The sequence below is a fragment of the Leucoraja erinacea genome, chromosome 26 (assembly GCF_028641065.1).
Source record: "Leucoraja erinacea ecotype New England chromosome 26, Leri_hhj_1, whole genome shotgun sequence".
Lineage (NCBI taxonomy): Eukaryota > Metazoa > Chordata > Chondrichthyes > Rajiformes > Rajidae > Leucoraja > Leucoraja erinaceus.
In genome coordinates this window covers 18,143,917-18,161,585 of record NC_073402.1, presented here as the reverse complement: position 1 = coordinate 18,161,585, position 17,669 = coordinate 18,143,917, and the positions used below count along the sequence as shown (strand labels likewise).

Here is a 17,669-nt window from a genome sequence, read left to right as displayed (position 1 = left end):
ATCATCATCAACAGGAAATCCTATTTACATCTAAACATGTTGACAGAAGTGGTCTGACTGATTGCAGTTCGCCGTGCTGTTTCTGGACTTGTCGGAGCTCCTGAGCGCTCTTTCACAAGAGTAGGAGTATACACCCAACACACCGCTTTTACCGCGCTGTGGAAATTGACCGTCATGATGAATGTCCGGCCATTCTTCAGTACTACATTTTGGTTATTTTGATTTGTCGCGTCGAACAGAGGGCTTACTGTACATGAATTGCTATTGAAGTGAGCATAAGTTTGAAATGGAAGTTGGTATTCCGTGTTTCTGTAAACACGAAATATCCGGGCTATCGTTTCAATATAAACCCACTGCCACGTTCATCTTTTTTTCTGGGAGAATTACTGGTGCCGTTTATATATCGCTTCAAAACTCATTTGGTGGAACTGGGATCTCGATGTGTCGACTTTGCTATTGAAACTCACAGTCGAAAAACAAACATTTCGTAATGGATTTCACGCTACAAGGCAGGAATAGTGATTGAATTAACAGAAAGACCGATATTAGGAAAGCGCCTCACAAAATCCCATCAGCCTCCTGCTCAGATCAAATTTATTACCCTCGCTATTCGTTCATCGAGCAGTAGGCTCGGGATTAATACACATTAATACAAGTGCGTTAGGTCCTCGGCAGTCGGGGGGACACCGTATAGTTTGTTATAGAAGTAAATTGAAGAATGATTTAAAACAAAGTTAATCGAACATATTTTTGTCAATGGCACACAAAAAAGCTGGAGAAACTCAGCGGGTGCAGCAGCATCTATGGAGCGAAGGAAATAGGCAACGTTTCGGGCCGAAACCCTTCTTCAAAATATTTTTGTCAATATTGTTGCTTTCTTGCTTATACTTATCTAGCAGGAAAAGTAAAATTCAAACTAAACTAACTATTCTGAAAATATATATTAGCAATTTGTGAGTGTTTTTGTCTCAGTTCTGTAAGTTAAATTGTATTGATTCGTGCTTTTTGAGAAACATGGTATTAGTTTTAATCTCAATTTAAATGTAAAAACAGACGGCAGAGGAAATATATCGCTTCCATGCCTCGTGCAAGACAATTACCGAAGCTAATAAGAATAAATCACATAACGTGGATTATGTCCTTTTTGCATTATAGCTTTAAATTAGGGAGAGTTACGGTTAATGCTATCTTGAAATTACTGAAGTCCTCAAGGAAATGTGTCCCGTTGCTAGCAGTAAACACTCGGCTGTGGTCACTTTATCGGTTTATATCAAAATACCTAGCACTGGGTAAGGAGGGTGAATGATTATCTTCGGACTCGGTGAGAACTTTTTACCCAGAATGTTTATCCTATTCAAAACCTAAAGATAGCCGATCACGTCATCCTAATAAATGTTATTTCCTCTCTCAATTTCGCGTCCTCTAATAATTCTAAAGCCAATCTTCTTAGCACTCTGCGCAGTCCTAAATAGGCAACAATGCAAGTCATTTGTTTAAGAAGGAACTGCAGATGCTGGAAAATCGAAGGTACACAAAAATGTTGGAGAAACTCAGCGGGTGCAGCAGCATCTATGGAGCGAAGGAAATAGGCAACGTTTCAGGCCGAAACCCGAAGTTGGCACTTCATTACATATCTCCGTTCAGTAAGTTGCTACCATTGGACTGGTCTTTGGCGGTTTCTTCGCTTTTTAATTTAAATGCGATGGATATAGACTTTTGTTTGGCATTTTACACTCTCACGCGCACAGCAATTTCAGAATTTGGAAAAGGTGTTGAAAGAAATACTACACCGAGCATCAGTTTTCAAAGCTTCTTCTGTGAAGGATAAAGCTACCGTTCTCTCCTGTCGGGATTTCCAATGAATGTTCCCATTTTTTTTTTTGCTCATGGGGTGTAATATAATTTTAAGGGAAGGTGAGATTCTGCGATATGTAGAATTAAAGGGATTTGATATTCGGGCTAATGTGATCCCGAATAGTTAAAATATGGTCCTAGGTCATTCGGGGAGGGGATGTGACGTGATGGCAGAAAATTTGAGGAATTCTACCATTAAATGCATTCAATGTTAATGCTAAAATTAGCAGTTGAAATTAGCATTTTGGATTAAATATGACGGGATAAATAAATATAAAGCTGTGGAAAATCAGAGATTTGGGGGACGTGACGTTGCAGCGTGTGACATTTGGAGGAGGGGGGCGGGGAGAGGGTGGGGTGACAATAAATTAAAGTTCAACGAAGTGAAGGTTTGTTTTCTGCAAAAGTATCGCTGGAGTCTCATCTTGTTATATCTGCGCCTCCCAATAAAAGTTAGTAAAAAAACAAAGCAAGGGCGAGCATTCCGCGGATACTTAGCAATTAGCTTCACTTCCAGCTGGTTGCCGGTTTTGTGTTGTATCTGTTCTGAGAATTTACAATGTGTCCCTGGTGTTCCCGTGTCCTTCAAGAGTCTGTCTTCTGAAGGCAGTGAGTGTGTCATTACACTTCCCTTATTATATAACCAGATTACACGGTGTTTCTACTTCTGTTCTAGTTTGGCTCTATTTCCTTCGCTAAGAAGCTAACATGATAATTGATGTTTCTCTGGTAAATTATTTCAAGTTTATTGAGGAACATTTAAACAGATGATATAATATTCAAAGACTGTGATCAGGACTTGATGTGAAAAAATATGGGAAATCTTACTGGGGCATCAGTACCTATGATGCCATGATTAGCGTAACGGTTAAATGAGAAACGGCAGCCGGTAACATTATTATTAAAACACATTATTTCGGTGTGAATTTCAGTGTTTGAAAATTAGATAAGTGTAATTCTGGAATAAATTATATACCGGGGCAGCAACTTTGCGCGAGTGACAGGCCGTTTCTCATTAAACTGACACCTGGAATGGAAGTGTGTAAGAAGGAACTGCAGATGTTGGTTTAAACCGAAGATTGACACGAAAAGCTGGAGTAACTCAGCGGGACAGTCAGCATCTCGGGAGAGAAGCAACGGGTGACGTTTCGAGTCGTGACTGAAGAATAGTGTCGACCAGAAACGTCATCCATTCCTTGTCTCCAGAGATGCTGCCTGTCCCGCTGAGTCACTCCAGCTTTTTGTGTCCACCTGGAATGGAAGTGCTGCTCTCCAACCTCTTTTCACGTTAAGACAGTGCACCTGGTTCTGGTGCAATATGAATTACACACCAAAACACCCCGCAGAGACAGCATTAATACTCCCAGTAGCAGACACCCTCAAACTTGGTTAGCGGTGAAACTCACTTCTATAAAAGACCGATCACTACTGTATCAGGTTACCTTGTTGACAGAATTACCCCCTTTCAATTATAAACTTTTGGGAACATCAAAATATCTTAATTTCTCCATTTTTGCCACCGTTCTATCTATGACACGGATTTAAACCTTGGCCACGTCATCATTGAATCCAGATAAAATTAAACAGATCATTCTTTAAGACATCTGCAAAACATCGCATTGTTTATGTATCTTATTCCTCATCGCATTAGGTAGAAATCCACTTGTAGGATACTTGGCCGGTGGTATGTTACCTGTAATATAATTAACTTTTAGCTTCCGGGACTTTGGTGGAGACTATGGACTGGCGATTTGAAGGCGATAGGGACGGAAATATATATATTTAATGCCATCAATCAATAAAAAGTAAAGGTGAGGTTAGATTTTATAATGCCAATTCTGAAACTTAAAAAAAAAAATCTTGTTCAATTACTCACACTCTCTATTTTCTTTGATCCACTTCCCTAGATTTATATAAAAACTGAATTCTGAACTGGTGTAACAAAAGTAAAAATCTCTTCACAAAAATAATGTAACATAATGAAAAACAATGAGGAGATGTATTAGTTCGGCGGACAGTTTGTATCTCGGGATTGAGACCGAACAGATTCAGCCAAAGAAAAAGAAAATCATTTATCGTTTTTCGCCCGGTTGTTTAAATGATTACAGAAAAGTTTTGTAAATAGCAGGGAAAAGTTGCCCAAACGGGGCATTTTTCCCCCAAAGTGGTCACAGTCCATGTAAAACGGCCACTTTGAGAACGATGGTTTTTCTTTTCTGCGAATGAACAAACGGCTGACTAATCCCCTCGAATGTTTTGTTTGCCATTCTGATTTTTTTCGTTAAATACTGCACACAAGTCCAACGCGCGGAGTTAATAAAGCGAGTTGTGTTTCCAAAGCCAACGCTATTCGGTGGAACAATCCAGCGAGACCAAGCTGTATCAGGACTAGAGCCCAGGGAGCGACAGTATAGGACACCGTGATATGAACTGTGATATGTTCAACTTAAATCGTTCTTGATTTTAGTTGAAGCAATTCATCCGCCAGAACGAATTTAAACGGAGAGCTCTGGATTAAAATCTTTCGTGTATTATATTAATAAATTATTGTTGTGTTTAAGTTTAACTTGAATAAAGGCGGAAACCCAATTTTGTTATTCAACGTATTACTTGGATTTATGTTTTAATTCAGAGACGTTTTGTTCTTAATCGGCGAAATTAAAAGTGCAAAAAAAATCTACAACATTTTAATGACCGGAACCACATTATTGTGCGCCTTGCAGTGTCTAAAACATATAGGATGAGCCATTGGGGTTGTCACTTTCGTTTTGAACATCCTGGCATCACCGGATTTATCGGACAAGGCAGCCACCATCATAAATAACTGGATCTAAAACTGTGCAGCGCGATTTGCCATTCACGCGACCAAATGGACATAAGTGCCCTGTAATGTGTTGTGTGGGGTATTGGGTGGAGGAGTTGCTGTAGGTTTGGCCTGGATGCGGCATCCAAGCTCAACGCTTTTTAGTGAAACCTGTCACTTTGTGCAATGATCGCCCAGCCATAGTTAAACTACAAACCAATAACCCATACCCATCTTACACACAGATGGGAACAAAGGGTTGGGGTGGGTGGGGTGAGGAGGTGGAGGGGAGACAACAAAGGGGCGCGCCCCAAAGTGTGACAATTACGAGCCTGCCTTATTAATAAAACGCCACTTTTTCATGGTTTAAGTTAACTCGTTTTACTAAGTTTATTTTTCTCTCCAAGTCACTGTGTTATTGTCAACAGTGCTACATATAGAGCGGATACCTTACACATTCCCTGGCACTCTCTTTCAAATACAATCTCGCCCTCGCAGATTCTATTTGAAAACATTTATCGTGTAATAATGATACATTTATTAATCTGCAAAAACAGTTGATTTGGAAATTACTTTACAAAAGGAAACAAACCGTCCAGATATGAATAGGTTGGGGATAAAACGCAAATTCGAAAACAAATGCACCGACTGCACTGTTTTCTAGTGCACTCTTGTACTAATAATTGGCGGGATTCGATGTGTTAGAGCAGGATATCTTTTCGCACTGGCGAGCTGGTATAAACACCGTGTCGGCGCTTGCAGGCAATGCTACCAGCCCCTTACCACAGGGAGGCCGGAGTCAGTAACTAATCAGATGAACTAATCAATTCATTGAAAACTTCTCATATTCATGCGCGGCTATTATTTATTTTAATTTAAATACCCAGGGCAATGTCGGATATAACATTAAATTTATATTTGTATTCCTGAGGAACGGTATATTTAATTTTAAAAATATCAAGTTTTCCAGGGACAAGTCCGTCCCGAGGCGCGTCTCGGTGTAAGTGAGTGGAGATCCTACCTGTACATCGTCCAGTCCGTGATGGTTGAGAGCGTGGAGAGCCAGCGTGTCAACCAGCCCGTGGTTGGAGTCAAGGCCGTGGCCGGAGTGGAGCAGCACATCAGGCCGTCGGAGCCCATGGTAATCCCGACGGTGGTCAAGGCTTGACAACTGAGACAGACCCCGGGGTTGGTGTAGGATTCCCTGCTCGGCCCCCACCTCCTGCCGTTGCCTCTGCTGCCACGGGTGTTGTTGGGGCTGGTGCAGAGGGCTGGCCAGGGAGTATGGATCGCTGACGTGACCGTAGGGCTCCTGGCTCTGAGGGTAGGGCAAGGGCTGGTAGGGCGGCGGGAAGTACGGCGGCTGAAAATCCGAAGAAGGGGTATGCGAGAGCGGCGGGGCCGTGGAGTAAGGTGCCTGGCTCATGGAGCCGAGCTGGGCGAGGCGGGCACTGTGGCTGCTGTTCATCCCATCGTGCCGATCCTGCGAGAGGAAACACAAGACCCATTACAGGACTCAAACTCATCGGCCGCACACAGCAGAGTGAGGCAAAGCAACACAACCTTCTCCGATCCGTCCTTTCATTTAATTTGCTGCTCCTTGCCGTTTTCGTAGTCCTGTGTATTAAATTCAATTCACCGCCGAACTTCTGCCAATGGGTAAAATCGGCCTTTTTTCCCCCCCTGATAAAGTACTGTGAGGAAATATATCGCCTGCAAATCCGGAAATAAAGTCAACCCACCCCCACCACTAGCCCTGAGGAGAAACGACCCCCTCCCTCCTCAGCACCGCCACTCCCCACGCACCCCCCGTCCCCACCGCTCTCTCCTTTTGCTTATCCGCTGTGGGTAAAGTTATCCTTTGTGGAAGTTGCAGTTTTGGACACGTTTATCGTTGCGAGGCACGGGGGGGAAAAGTTAACCAAAATAAGGAAAACGGCGGGTAAAAAAACCCAACGCGCGTCGCCTAAACCATCTTTTGTTTTTTACTCGAACAGAAAATAAAGGCAGCCCCGATAACGCTTGCAGCTTCGATCCGATATAAACAGCGCCGGTTCCCCTCTCTGCGTACTCACCATTGCAGCATATGTGTGCACCAACATCTGTGCGATCTGAGGGAACCAAATCCCAAACAATCCCAGTCTTTTTGCGTGTGTGTGTGTGTGTGTGTGTGTGTGTGTGTGTGTGTTTTGTTTCAATCGGAGCAACTCCAAAAAATTAGGAGAAAATGAGTCCAAAATCCATATAAAGATCCGTGTGCTGGGAATTTATTCGGAAGAGAAACCAAGAGGCTAAGATGGGATCCGAGTTTCTCTCCTCTCTCTCTCTCTCTCTCTCTCTCTCTCTCTCTCTCTTGCTGTGTGTCTCTCCCACTGAGTCCGGGCTTTCTCTTCTATTAAATATCAGCAAATCTTTAATCAGCCAGGCGTGAACGAGCGCCGCGCGTTCCCGACGCTCGGCTCCGGGGACGCGCACTTCCTGTATCAAATTGAGCAACTCCTGGTCCGGGAGGGAAAGGGAAATAGTGGTGGAACCGAAAGAGACATTTCAAAGAAAAGCAAGAGATAGTATAACGCGATTTGAACATTTTATTTATAAGAACTGTCCACGTGTGCGCTTTTACACATAAACCACCACGCAGTTGCCCCCAAATCGTCCGCAAAGACAACAAATAATCCACAGATCAAGAGTACTGTGCGAGGCAACCCTTTCACGAAGCAGAATAAACGTTTAACAGAAAACGAACACACTTTTAACAATATATACTTTTTTTTTTAAAGCATTAAAAGATATAGATATCTTTGGGGGGATCTGTTCAAATCCTCAACGCGTCCAACTGGTCTAAAGTTTGAGAGTGGCCCCGAACGATGGAAGTCACCAAACGCGATGGCAGCCGGTTTTATCCACCCTTTTCTACCGATCGGGGACGGTGCCGGAGGGCCTGTTTTAAATCTGAATGCAGCGAGCAGTTGGCGTCGCTTGCGGCTCCTCTGCCTCACAACTATTCGAAAAAAGCTGCCCAGCTTTGTGCTGAATGCTAGCCGAGTTTCCAAGTCTCCCCAAAGCCTCGGAGACGCGTCGATTCCATCAAAAGAAACAAAAAAATATTGCAGTTAGTCGTTGTTGTTTACCCGTATTCAGATTACACATAAAAATGAATGAAATTAAAAAAAAATATTAAGAGGCACACGCTTCTGGAGAGTGTGTGATGATAAAGGTATCTGTAATATTTATATCTTATACTATGGTCGGCATGTCATGTTTTTAGACTTATTGGTTAACTCTTTTAATAAAGGAGAGGCATTAAACAAATTATTTTCACCAGTAAAGAGGGCATTTAATTTCTAGTGGTGTATTCATTGCGATGGTATTCTGTTAAAACGCTAACGTTCATATTTTTGTTAACTCGCTCCCCTATATATTTCTAATCCTCCCTTATTATTGTCTCATTCAACTCTTGCAGGTTCAAAGGCTCTCCAAACCCAAACCAAACCATGGTGATCTGGAAAAGTAAGTTACAATGCCAATACCTGTATCGGTAACTTTGCAAATTCCAACTGTAACATTAAATGTGCAATTACAAAATGTTACTTGCATTTCCGAATACTTGATATTAAAATTAGGTTGGTAATTAGCAGGTGGAACTAATAAGATACCGGATTAGTTCTCAGCTCCGGAATTGCTTTGATTTTCTTTCTTGCTAGGTAAATTAGTTGAGCATTGTAGAAACAATATTTGTGATATTTGCTGTGAATTTTATCCCCATTGTTTTACACTTTACTCGGGTACATTTTTGGAAAGTTTATATTTCGCCGTTCAGACATACGGCTCAATGCGGACGAAACAGGCGGTGAGGTGGGTGTGGTAACTTGATGCTGTCTCCGATTTAATTAACAGGAATGTGTGTCGATACAATAACCGAATCTCAGAACAGTAATTAATCGTCAACATTGCCTATATTCAAGGCGGTGTTCAAAAATATCTCGTCTTCATCCTAACCTATGGTTAACCGTAATGTTAGTTAAAAAAAAAAAGTTTGGGTCAGTTGTAATGGCCATTTCGTAACGGCGTTGCCACAGGGGGTAGGTCATTTACATTTTAAAACCCTAATGCGCTGGCTGCAGGTTCCAGGATATTTTAAATCGAAACAATAATTTCAAAATAATATTAGAAAACTTTCTGGAACAAATCACCTGAAAGTTTAGAACTGTGCGCGGTAAGTTTTAATGGGGCAAAAACAAATCACAGTTCCATTAAAAAGGCCTTTATGGGAGTGATTTATGAATCAGGTACAGGGCGATACATATTTTAGACACTAGATACAAGGCGCGTGCTGGCCTGCGGATTTGCGAAAGTCGTCGTTTTAATCGGGATGGTATTTCAATCTTTTGCTATTGGCCAGGGATTTCTCTTTAATTCATTTCAGGATCAATTGTCCCTTTCCACGTCTGTATCAAAAATAAATGTGTGCGGAGAAGGGGCCGAATAAGACAAAGCGATGAAGGCCTGTAAATATATACACGTAGGAAGGTATGTTTTAGTTTATGAGGGATCAATATTTGTAAGTCCTGATTTTTAAAACAAGATACACCTTTAAGATACTTGGTGTGAAGGTGGGGTGTGTGAGCGCGGTGGTCCAATGTACTTAGTTGTATTAATATTAGCACATCTCACTGCATCTCACTTTCAGCAGTGATTGCAAAAGTCACCCATTACAACCAATGTTAAATAATGATGAAGCATACAGCGGGCTTTCTCCCGGCCTATCCCCTAACACAGTGTTGTCCTTTGTGGCCATCTTTCAGCTAGCGGCTGCATCATGAAAATCAAAACTTTCCGCTCTTCAGCTAAGCAGCTTCTCTGATCAAGGTCAGGTGAGCCGAGCGTTGAAAATAAATTGCATTAAGAACATCCTCAATATTTCAAAACTGTTAGAATTTGTCAAGTTAAAGCAATAGCTGCCCACGAAGAACTGGTACCAGGGAACATTATACACACTTTCCTAAATGCTCTTGCTGCCTATATACTTCTCAATGCCTTACCAGCAGCTAAACTATGAGATCACACGATTGTGAGCTAGAAAATGTTTTATTGCTTCATTTTTATAATTGTTAGTCTAAAATAATCCATAGGAAACTTACATTCCCACAGTCATCGATTTTAGGAACATTTAGCTAACCCGGAACTTGGGTGAAAGCCTTCATTTGTGGACATGGTGTCCTTCCAAATAAGTACTAACCCCCTCCCCACCCAAAGTTAAGGATAGATCAAACCCGCCGAAGGTCCCGAGGAATTCTATAGATCAAAATAATGAAACATTGTTCAGGCCAACGCGTACGAGAGATCTTAAAGAGTATAAATACATGCGATCTGGACTTAGGATGTTAAAAAATAATATTTTCGTCTTTATAAGACCCAACTCGTGCCAACCATAGCCATATGTTTTGGTCTTGCCCTAAGCTAGCAGCCTTTTGGAGGAGTGCTTTCGACTTGATAAGCAGAGCCTACGGCCAGACTATTCCTCCAAACCCACTGTCAGCCATTTTCGGTACCCCTCCCAACACCAACCTCTCTGTTGCCGTGAAACGGGTTCTAGCTTTTACAACCTTGTTAGCCCGGAGACTGATCTTGCTTAACTGGAGGCTCACCTGTCCCCCGACACACACCCGCTGGATTAAGGAGGTGCTTTACAATTTAAAGCTTCAAAAACGTAGGTTCTCTCTCAAAGGCTCTACCAAGACATTCCTAGATACATGGAACCCTTTCTTGGAACTTGTTAACTCTCTCAACTTGTCCCGGGACTCGGAAGAGGACTGAGTGCTCTCCACCATTGTTCTGCTCTACTGCAGCTGCTCTCCCCTTAACCACCACCCCCCACACACTTATTTATTTAATTACTTACTTATTTACTGTTATTAGTGACCCCCTTTATTTATTTATTTTTTATTTAATTTTTTTTTAATTATTTTTTTATTAGTACTTTTTGGTTCGTCTATCTTACCATATTTGTGTGTATGCGAGTGTTGTTTGGTCCCGTTTGGTTCCGAGCTGATTCGGGTGGGTTGAAGGTGGGTAAGGGTAAGGGCTTTGAGGGTCGCTTACATACTGTTGCACAATTATGCCTTGACTGTCACTGTCTGTTATCATTGTATGTATGCAAATTGCTGTGAAATTCAAATAAAAAGATTTAAATCATAAGACCCAACTCGTCAGATTGCTTCGAAATATGTCATATATTTTGACAAAATGCAGAAAGCCAACGTAAGGGGGAAGGAATGGGGTGAGAGTGTTAGATTGTGTTATAATACATACTAATGTATAAATACTACTTATGGAATCAAAGGAAGAATAGAAATGTTGTCTCCACGACAATAGACTATGGTCATTTATAAATCGGAATATAACGGGGAGCTAGTCATCCCTAAGGAACTTCAATATTTTAAAACATGGACGAAACCCCCTCCTTCCTCAACTCCCAGCATAACCTTTCTAATTTTTGGGGAGATAACGGGGGGTAAATAATGGATAGTTTATACAACTAAAGTAAGGGGTATTATATTATTAAAATCAATTAACTTTTTAGAAGTTTTTTTTTTAAAGAGGAACGACATTAGTCATGCTTAAGATTTAAAATTGGAAGGGGATTCGGTTGACTTTTATTAGATTTAACACAATTCATCAGTTGACCCAGTTTTCGGAGATGCGTCATTTTCCAGGTAATTAGTCCGCAGAATACCGTTGCTTCTTCCAGTTTGCGAAACTAATGTTACTTAAAAGTGTAATATCCGCATGCTTTCTTGGAGATGAACCCCGTGAAGTGATATAAAAATCAGGTGCAAATAGTGTTTACTTCTCATTATTTTTTTTTTTTTGAATTCCTCAAATAACAATTTGGAGGTTCTGTAGTTTTTATATAATTGTGTCCATACACATTTTAGATGGTTTCGGTTACATTATGTAAAAAGCCGATTTCTAATTTATTAAAATGTCATCTGCACATAACCACGTGTCTTTTGTAAACGGCTCCATCTGAATTCAATTTTTGATATTTGCTATCAAATATTTCAGTATTCGCTATATCCCTATGTTTCGTTGCTGTTGGCGTTAGTTTATCTTTCTTGACGTCGTGCGATTTGATGCAACCTAATGTATATTATTGCTATTCTCTAACTGCTTACAGCTTTTTTAAGTAACTTACATCGCCGATTGGTGTTGTGTTCTCTGTTGTAAATGTGTATGTGATTTGATTTTGTCCCTGCCCGTCTTTGCATAATACGTATGTTGTTGGATTGAGCCCCCGGTTCCCAGTGTCAGCTTTGAGGGACATTCACAGATTGAAGATCTCACATTAAAATCAATTGAATTCTCCCTCTGTCGCCTGCAGCTATCCCCGGCTTTTTGTTTTGTTGTTGGACAGAAGGACGGGAGAAGCGGTTGTGGGTGAATGTTATCGGCGCTGGAAAGGCTAAATTCATTATTTTAACAGTTTTAATTAAATCAACTATTAAATTATTTTGATTATCAAGTCCCAGTTTTACTGCCGCACATGTATTGATATATTTGGATTATTTCTGCGCTAAATCACAAACTGACTATCGAACTGGTGCTGTTACGGTCTCCCATTAGGCGCCTACCCAACATGAATTATTTTCCAGTAAGGTACGGATTCTATAACTAAATATCATGACTGACCCTCACCACATCTACCCCACAACACGCCCGCACACGCAGAAACACACCCGGGATGGAAATAGAAAAAGGCAATGTCAAATAGTAAGGGGAAACCAACAATCGGTGAAATAATCCAGGCATACGAAATGTGTTCAAAATAATCTGTAAAATTAGAAATTCGAAAATGAGATTTATAAGACTCGTTTTCCGTTCGAAGATCGCACTTGTTCGCTCTCCAGTTGCTAGCCGTTGTTTAAAATGACAAACGTTTTAACATTACACTGCGCGTGTTTTGTTTTTTCACAGTAGTGCATCTATCCAGCATGAAGTTCCCTCTATTATATTCCGCACTGGGTCCAGTGCCGCTGAGCATCGCGCCCTGGCAAATAAATACTGTGAATCGGTGTCACAGCGACACCAAGTGGAACAACTGTAGCTCCATTGGCAGAAATCGTCCCAATTTTCTCTTGCCTCCACAGCCTTAAACAAATATACACATCAGGCCCTAAACTCCAAATTTCAGCACAAGTTTCAGAATTTAAAATGGTCTTACAGGCCTTTCATGTTGACTGAGGATATAGACAAGAGAACTTGCCCCTTTCTCCCCCAAATCCTGAAGTCAGATTTAACTCCAGTCCTCGGTGTAGATTTACTGTGAACACTTGCAATTATTTTTAGATGAGCATACCGCTCTAAAAAGACTTGTGCCCCGAGATCAACGATAAAATCAGCTGCCCGGTTGCCTGGTCGAATGAGACCGAATCTGTGACGATTTTTTGTTGTTAAAATTCTGGTCAATGTTTTGTTGCAAAAATCGGGATTTCAGATTAAATAGTAAATCTGATAATGAATTATTCAAAGATTTACGCAATCGGTCTTCAATGGGAATCAAAACGATCAAAAAGATCCAACCGAGAGACTGAAATGAGCATGAAAACTTCAGAGGCTGCGTAAAAATCACCTGAAGAAGATAATTTTATTGGTGATAGACATAAAATGCTGGAGTAATTCAGCGGGATAGGCAGCATCTCTGGAGAGAAGGAATGGGTGACGTTTCAGGTCGAGACCCTTCTTCAGACTGGCATTGGTAACAAGTTAACTCCAGGCTGGTGAGAATTCACATTCTAAAAATCCCCGGATAATATACTGAATCTGCTGGGAACATTATAAAGATCTCCTTTCCCAAGAGAAGGCCTGAAATTTGCCTGTAGGCTCTTAACATTAAACATTAACCTCACAAGTTTAGAGTTCTGTTTGTGCGTTCAAGCACAGCTCCTTTGTCGCTAACCTCAATGTAACTCACGGAGAAGTCGTGGTACAAAGCCACTCCGCTTCACCGAGGGTCACACCTTCAAGCTGATCAGACTTTTGCTCCTTCCGCTTTGCATAAATTGTAGAACTTTCTTGTAGGCAATTTACTAAACTTCATTAAAGTTTATAATCGGCCCAGGTTATGTTGTTGAAACAACGACCGGCGCTCGCAGGTATTTGAACTTACAAGGTGGAGCAAATTAGGACATGGGACCGGTATACAATTAACTTGCCATCACAGTTCTGCTGCACTGCCACACAGACCTTTTTTATGAGGGAAATTCGTTGAAATGTTTGCGATATTGGTGTGTTCGCACAATTAAATTTGTAAAAGAACAAGTCACCGCAACTGGAGCATTGATAAACACTTTCAAAACTGTGATAAATAAAATTAGTACCTTGTCTCTTTAAAATACAGAGTCTCATTGTATATTTTTAAAAGTGTCGTTAATGGGATAATGGGATAAGCGTTGAGATTACAGTTTAAATAAATACATTTCTTTTGACTATTTTATTCGTGTTATTGATCAAATTTGCCCTCTCTATGTACCTCATTTAATTTGGCATTGAACATATTCCAAATCCAATTCCGAATCCATTCTTTGCCATTTCCTTGTTGATTTTGCAATTCTTCAAACAGATCTCTTAAATTGTTTGTTATGTTTCGTTAGGTCCCAAAAGCCGAGGTTTCACCACTTATCCGGAACAGGACGCAATTTCAGAAACTTGCCACAAAATAACATTTTTATACACCTGAAAGGGCAAATGTGATTATAAGTAATCTCAAAAGTATTATTTCCCCAAATTACAAGAAAATATGTATTAATGATCAAGAAAACCTTATTTATTTATTTGGCACCAATGCAGTAAAATGTTGCAAGGAGAAAGCGGATTCTCAGACTAAATTTGACACCTTCAAGTTATTGGTTACAGAAGATGTGTGTTTCACTTTTGAGGATGCACTTTGATCTGCATCCGCAGAGCTCCTGTTAAAGGAAGAGGGAAACTCACTTACACACTTCTAAAACTGTTGCCAGCTTCAAATGTAACTGTAAAGTGGAATACGTGGAATGAAACTGAAGATCAAAATACGTTATTTGATATGTGTATGCACCAAGTCAATAAACTAACCAACTGCAATTCTGCAATCAGAACATATCTTGAGGATTGCATTCAATCTTGGTCACCGTGACACAGGCTTTGTGCTCGCGACAGTGCAGATAAGAACTGTCAAGCTGACCCCTAGTGTTAGTCGGCTGATTTATAAGAAAAGGTTGCTGAAACTTGGACTTTTTGATCTTAAAACTAGAGGTGGTCTTATGAAAATACACAATAACATAATTAATACAGAAAAGGTAAATTCTGATCATCATTGCAAATTAAAGTACCAGGGTAGAATTTGAGGATTCGGGTTTAAATTGTTAAGTAAGAAACACAGGACTAATGTCATAAAAAGGATTATGAATACATAATGCTAAAGCATTGGAGACAAGAGAGAACAAACAATTGTGTGTGTGTGGGGGGGTTAGAGTCGCGTTGCTTTTGATTAAAGACTAAAATGAACAAATATCTTCCTTAATTTCTGTCATTGAAATGCAGTGATATTCAACAGGGCTCCACGGATTATGTGCACCTTATTTTAACTGCACCACACAGCCTTGCAACTCTAACACCAATGAGAAAGCCTGTAACTTCACAGGATCCCTACCATCACCAAATTGTACAATACACTGAAAGATCAGTTCCTTCATCGTTGCTAGTTCAAATGTATTGTAAACTTTACTACTTACCATCACCTTTTCGGAACATCTAGGAAAGTGTCATAAATTGTTGTTGTTTTATTAATGTCCCGTGTATTGAGATACCGTGAAATGCATTGTGTGCATGCTATCCAGTCAAATCATTCTATACGTGAGTACAATTAAGCCAAGCAAAATTACAGCAGGTAGAGAAACAAAAAATGTCTACTACAAAAGAAAAATACCAGGGTGCAGAATATAGTGTACGGCTTAATGGCTATACAGTTACAGAGGAAAAAGTGCAAGGTCCACAATGAGGTAGATAGGGGGACTGGGGATACACCCTAGCCTATGGAAGGACAATTCAGTAGTCTGATAGCAGAGGGGAAGAATCTGTTCCTAAATCTAGTAGTTCGTGCTTTCAAGCTTTTGTATCTTCTGCCTGATGGGAGAAGTGAAAAGGGGGAATGACTGGGGTGAAAATGGTCTTTGATTATGTTGGCTACGTTCCTGAGGCAGTATGAGGTGTAGGTGGGGTCGATGATGGGGAGGTTGGTTCTCTATGGTGGACTGGGTTGCATCCACGACTCTGCAATTTCCCATGATCTTGGGCAGAGCTGTTGTCAAACGAAGCTGTGATGCATCCTGATAGGTTGCTTTCTATGGTGCAGCTGTAGCAGTGGTAAGAGACGTTGGAGACATGCCAAACTTCCATATTAATCTAAGAAAGTAGAGGAGCTCATCCATATTTTTCTGAGAAAGTGCTGGTATTAATCACATTTTACAAACATATTTGAGGGGGTTAAAAAGTCTTCATATCTCTGCAGACAGACCATTGGTTAGTTTGGAGGTGGCACTAGTTGTCAGTGTATTCATTTTCATTGAGCTAAATATTGATTTTGGATATCAATTAAAAGTAAGCTAGAAAGAATGCTTTGTGTTAACATTGGATGCACTTTTTCTAAAACAAATATGCACATAATTGAATCATTCGAACAATGTCTTGCCTCTATTCAATTGACTGGCCTTACTTATGATCTGCAACCAAGATCATGTAAATAATCCCATTGTGCATTGGTACGTGGCTACTCTTCATGTTCTGATTATTTTATTCTGATTAGTCAGTGTGAATTGGAAAACAGGGTTGGATTTGGCATGTGATATTCCATTTAAATAATGCTTTCAATATTCCCCATTCAGTATAACATCATGAAGTAGTGAAGAGTTGCATCTATTCGTAATATTATATCAAACATGAAGAGATTTCAGCAGAGAAAAGCATGTGTGTTTCTAATATATTTCTCATGGTGTAGATTTGACCTTATGTGTTGAGATTAAATAAAAGAACTGTGCATGAATTAAACTTGAAACAGGACAAACAAAATACTAAATTCCACGGTTTAATGATAAGAGTTTGGTGGAAGGGTACAAAACATTATTAAAATGTGAACTCTCACGTTGACCATTTGAGGAATATATGCAGTTAATTTTCCACCTTCGTCCAGCTCCACAAAGCTAAGTGAATTTACAGATTCTAGATGTCATTTACAGATACTAATTCAAGATTTGTTAGATTTCACCCTCTCTCCATTTGTTTTTATTTCTCACAGTGAAGAGATGAAAAGAACTGTAGATGGTTATAATCGAACAGTAAAGGGTATAATTTAATTAGAAGATTCAAATGATACCACAACCACAAGAGGAAAGCTAAAATGTTTTATGAATGCCACTTCAAAATTAGGATTAAATTATACCCCTGTTACTCCATACAAACCGTATATTATTTTTTTAATTAGCATAGTATAGAGGTTCAGTGAAAAGAAAACAGTACAATTGACATTTTAAGGCAGTGTCAGAAGCCCAATGTTTGAAGGTTATGAAATGCATGGTTCAGCAACTCCAACGCCCAGGAACGAAGAAGATTGCCAAAAGTGGTGAACACTGCCCAGTCCATCACGGGTACTGACCATAGAGTACTATGTTTACATATATGTTGTGCTGCTGAAAATAAGAATTTCATTATTCAGTTTCGGGACATATGACAATAAAACACTCTGGACTCTTGACACCGTACCTACATACTATTGGATGTAATCTTGCTGGACCACTGGCTGGACAGGCCACCCTGCACCGGCTCGAGTAGATGGGTGGAATTCATCTGCCTTTTTTCGCCTTGAGGGATCGCGAATCCCAGCAAATGAATACGCCTCAGCTGAGGGCTGCTTCGGACTTTCTGCAGGGAAGGGCCTGACGGCCTTTACCTGGAGTCGTAGATTTGCCTTTGTTAAAGT

At 40.4% G+C, this 17,669-nt stretch overlaps 1 protein-coding gene and 1 long non-coding RNA gene across 11 annotated transcripts in view; one reads left to right on the top strand and one right to left on the bottom strand.

Moving 5' to 3' along the window:
• Positions 1-6,989, bottom strand: part of LOC129709733 (transcription factor AP-2-beta-like) — an 81,254-nt gene extending 74,265 nt beyond the window's left edge. For all 8 annotated transcript variants that reach the window (XM_055656267.1, XM_055656269.1, XM_055656268.1 and 5 more), the window contains exons 1-2: positions 6,733-6,989; positions 5,679-6,140 (exon numbers count right to left, since the gene is read on the bottom strand). In XM_055656267.1, coding sequence (XP_055512242.1) covers positions 5,679-6,140; positions 6,733-6,759 — 489 coding nt within the window. In that variant the 5' untranslated portion in view covers positions 6,760-6,989. The remainder of the gene's footprint in view (positions 1-5,678; positions 6,141-6,732) is intronic.
• Positions 6,990-7,199: 210 nt separating this feature from the next.
• Positions 7,200-14,938, top strand: LOC129709734 (uncharacterized). 3 transcript variants are annotated; one of them, XR_008725554.1, is made up of 5 exons: positions 7,200-7,874; positions 8,121-8,167; positions 9,084-9,187; positions 9,463-9,526; positions 12,635-14,938. It is a non-coding gene; the product is annotated as an uncharacterized LOC129709734 (long non-coding RNA). The 3 variants fall into 3 exon arrangements; XR_008725553.1 differs by lacking the exon at positions 9,463-9,526 and having other exon boundaries at positions 12,635-14,937; XR_008725552.1 differs by lacking the exon at positions 12,635-14,938 and having other exon boundaries at positions 9,463-12,610.
• Positions 14,939-17,669: the final 2,731 nt, after the last annotated feature.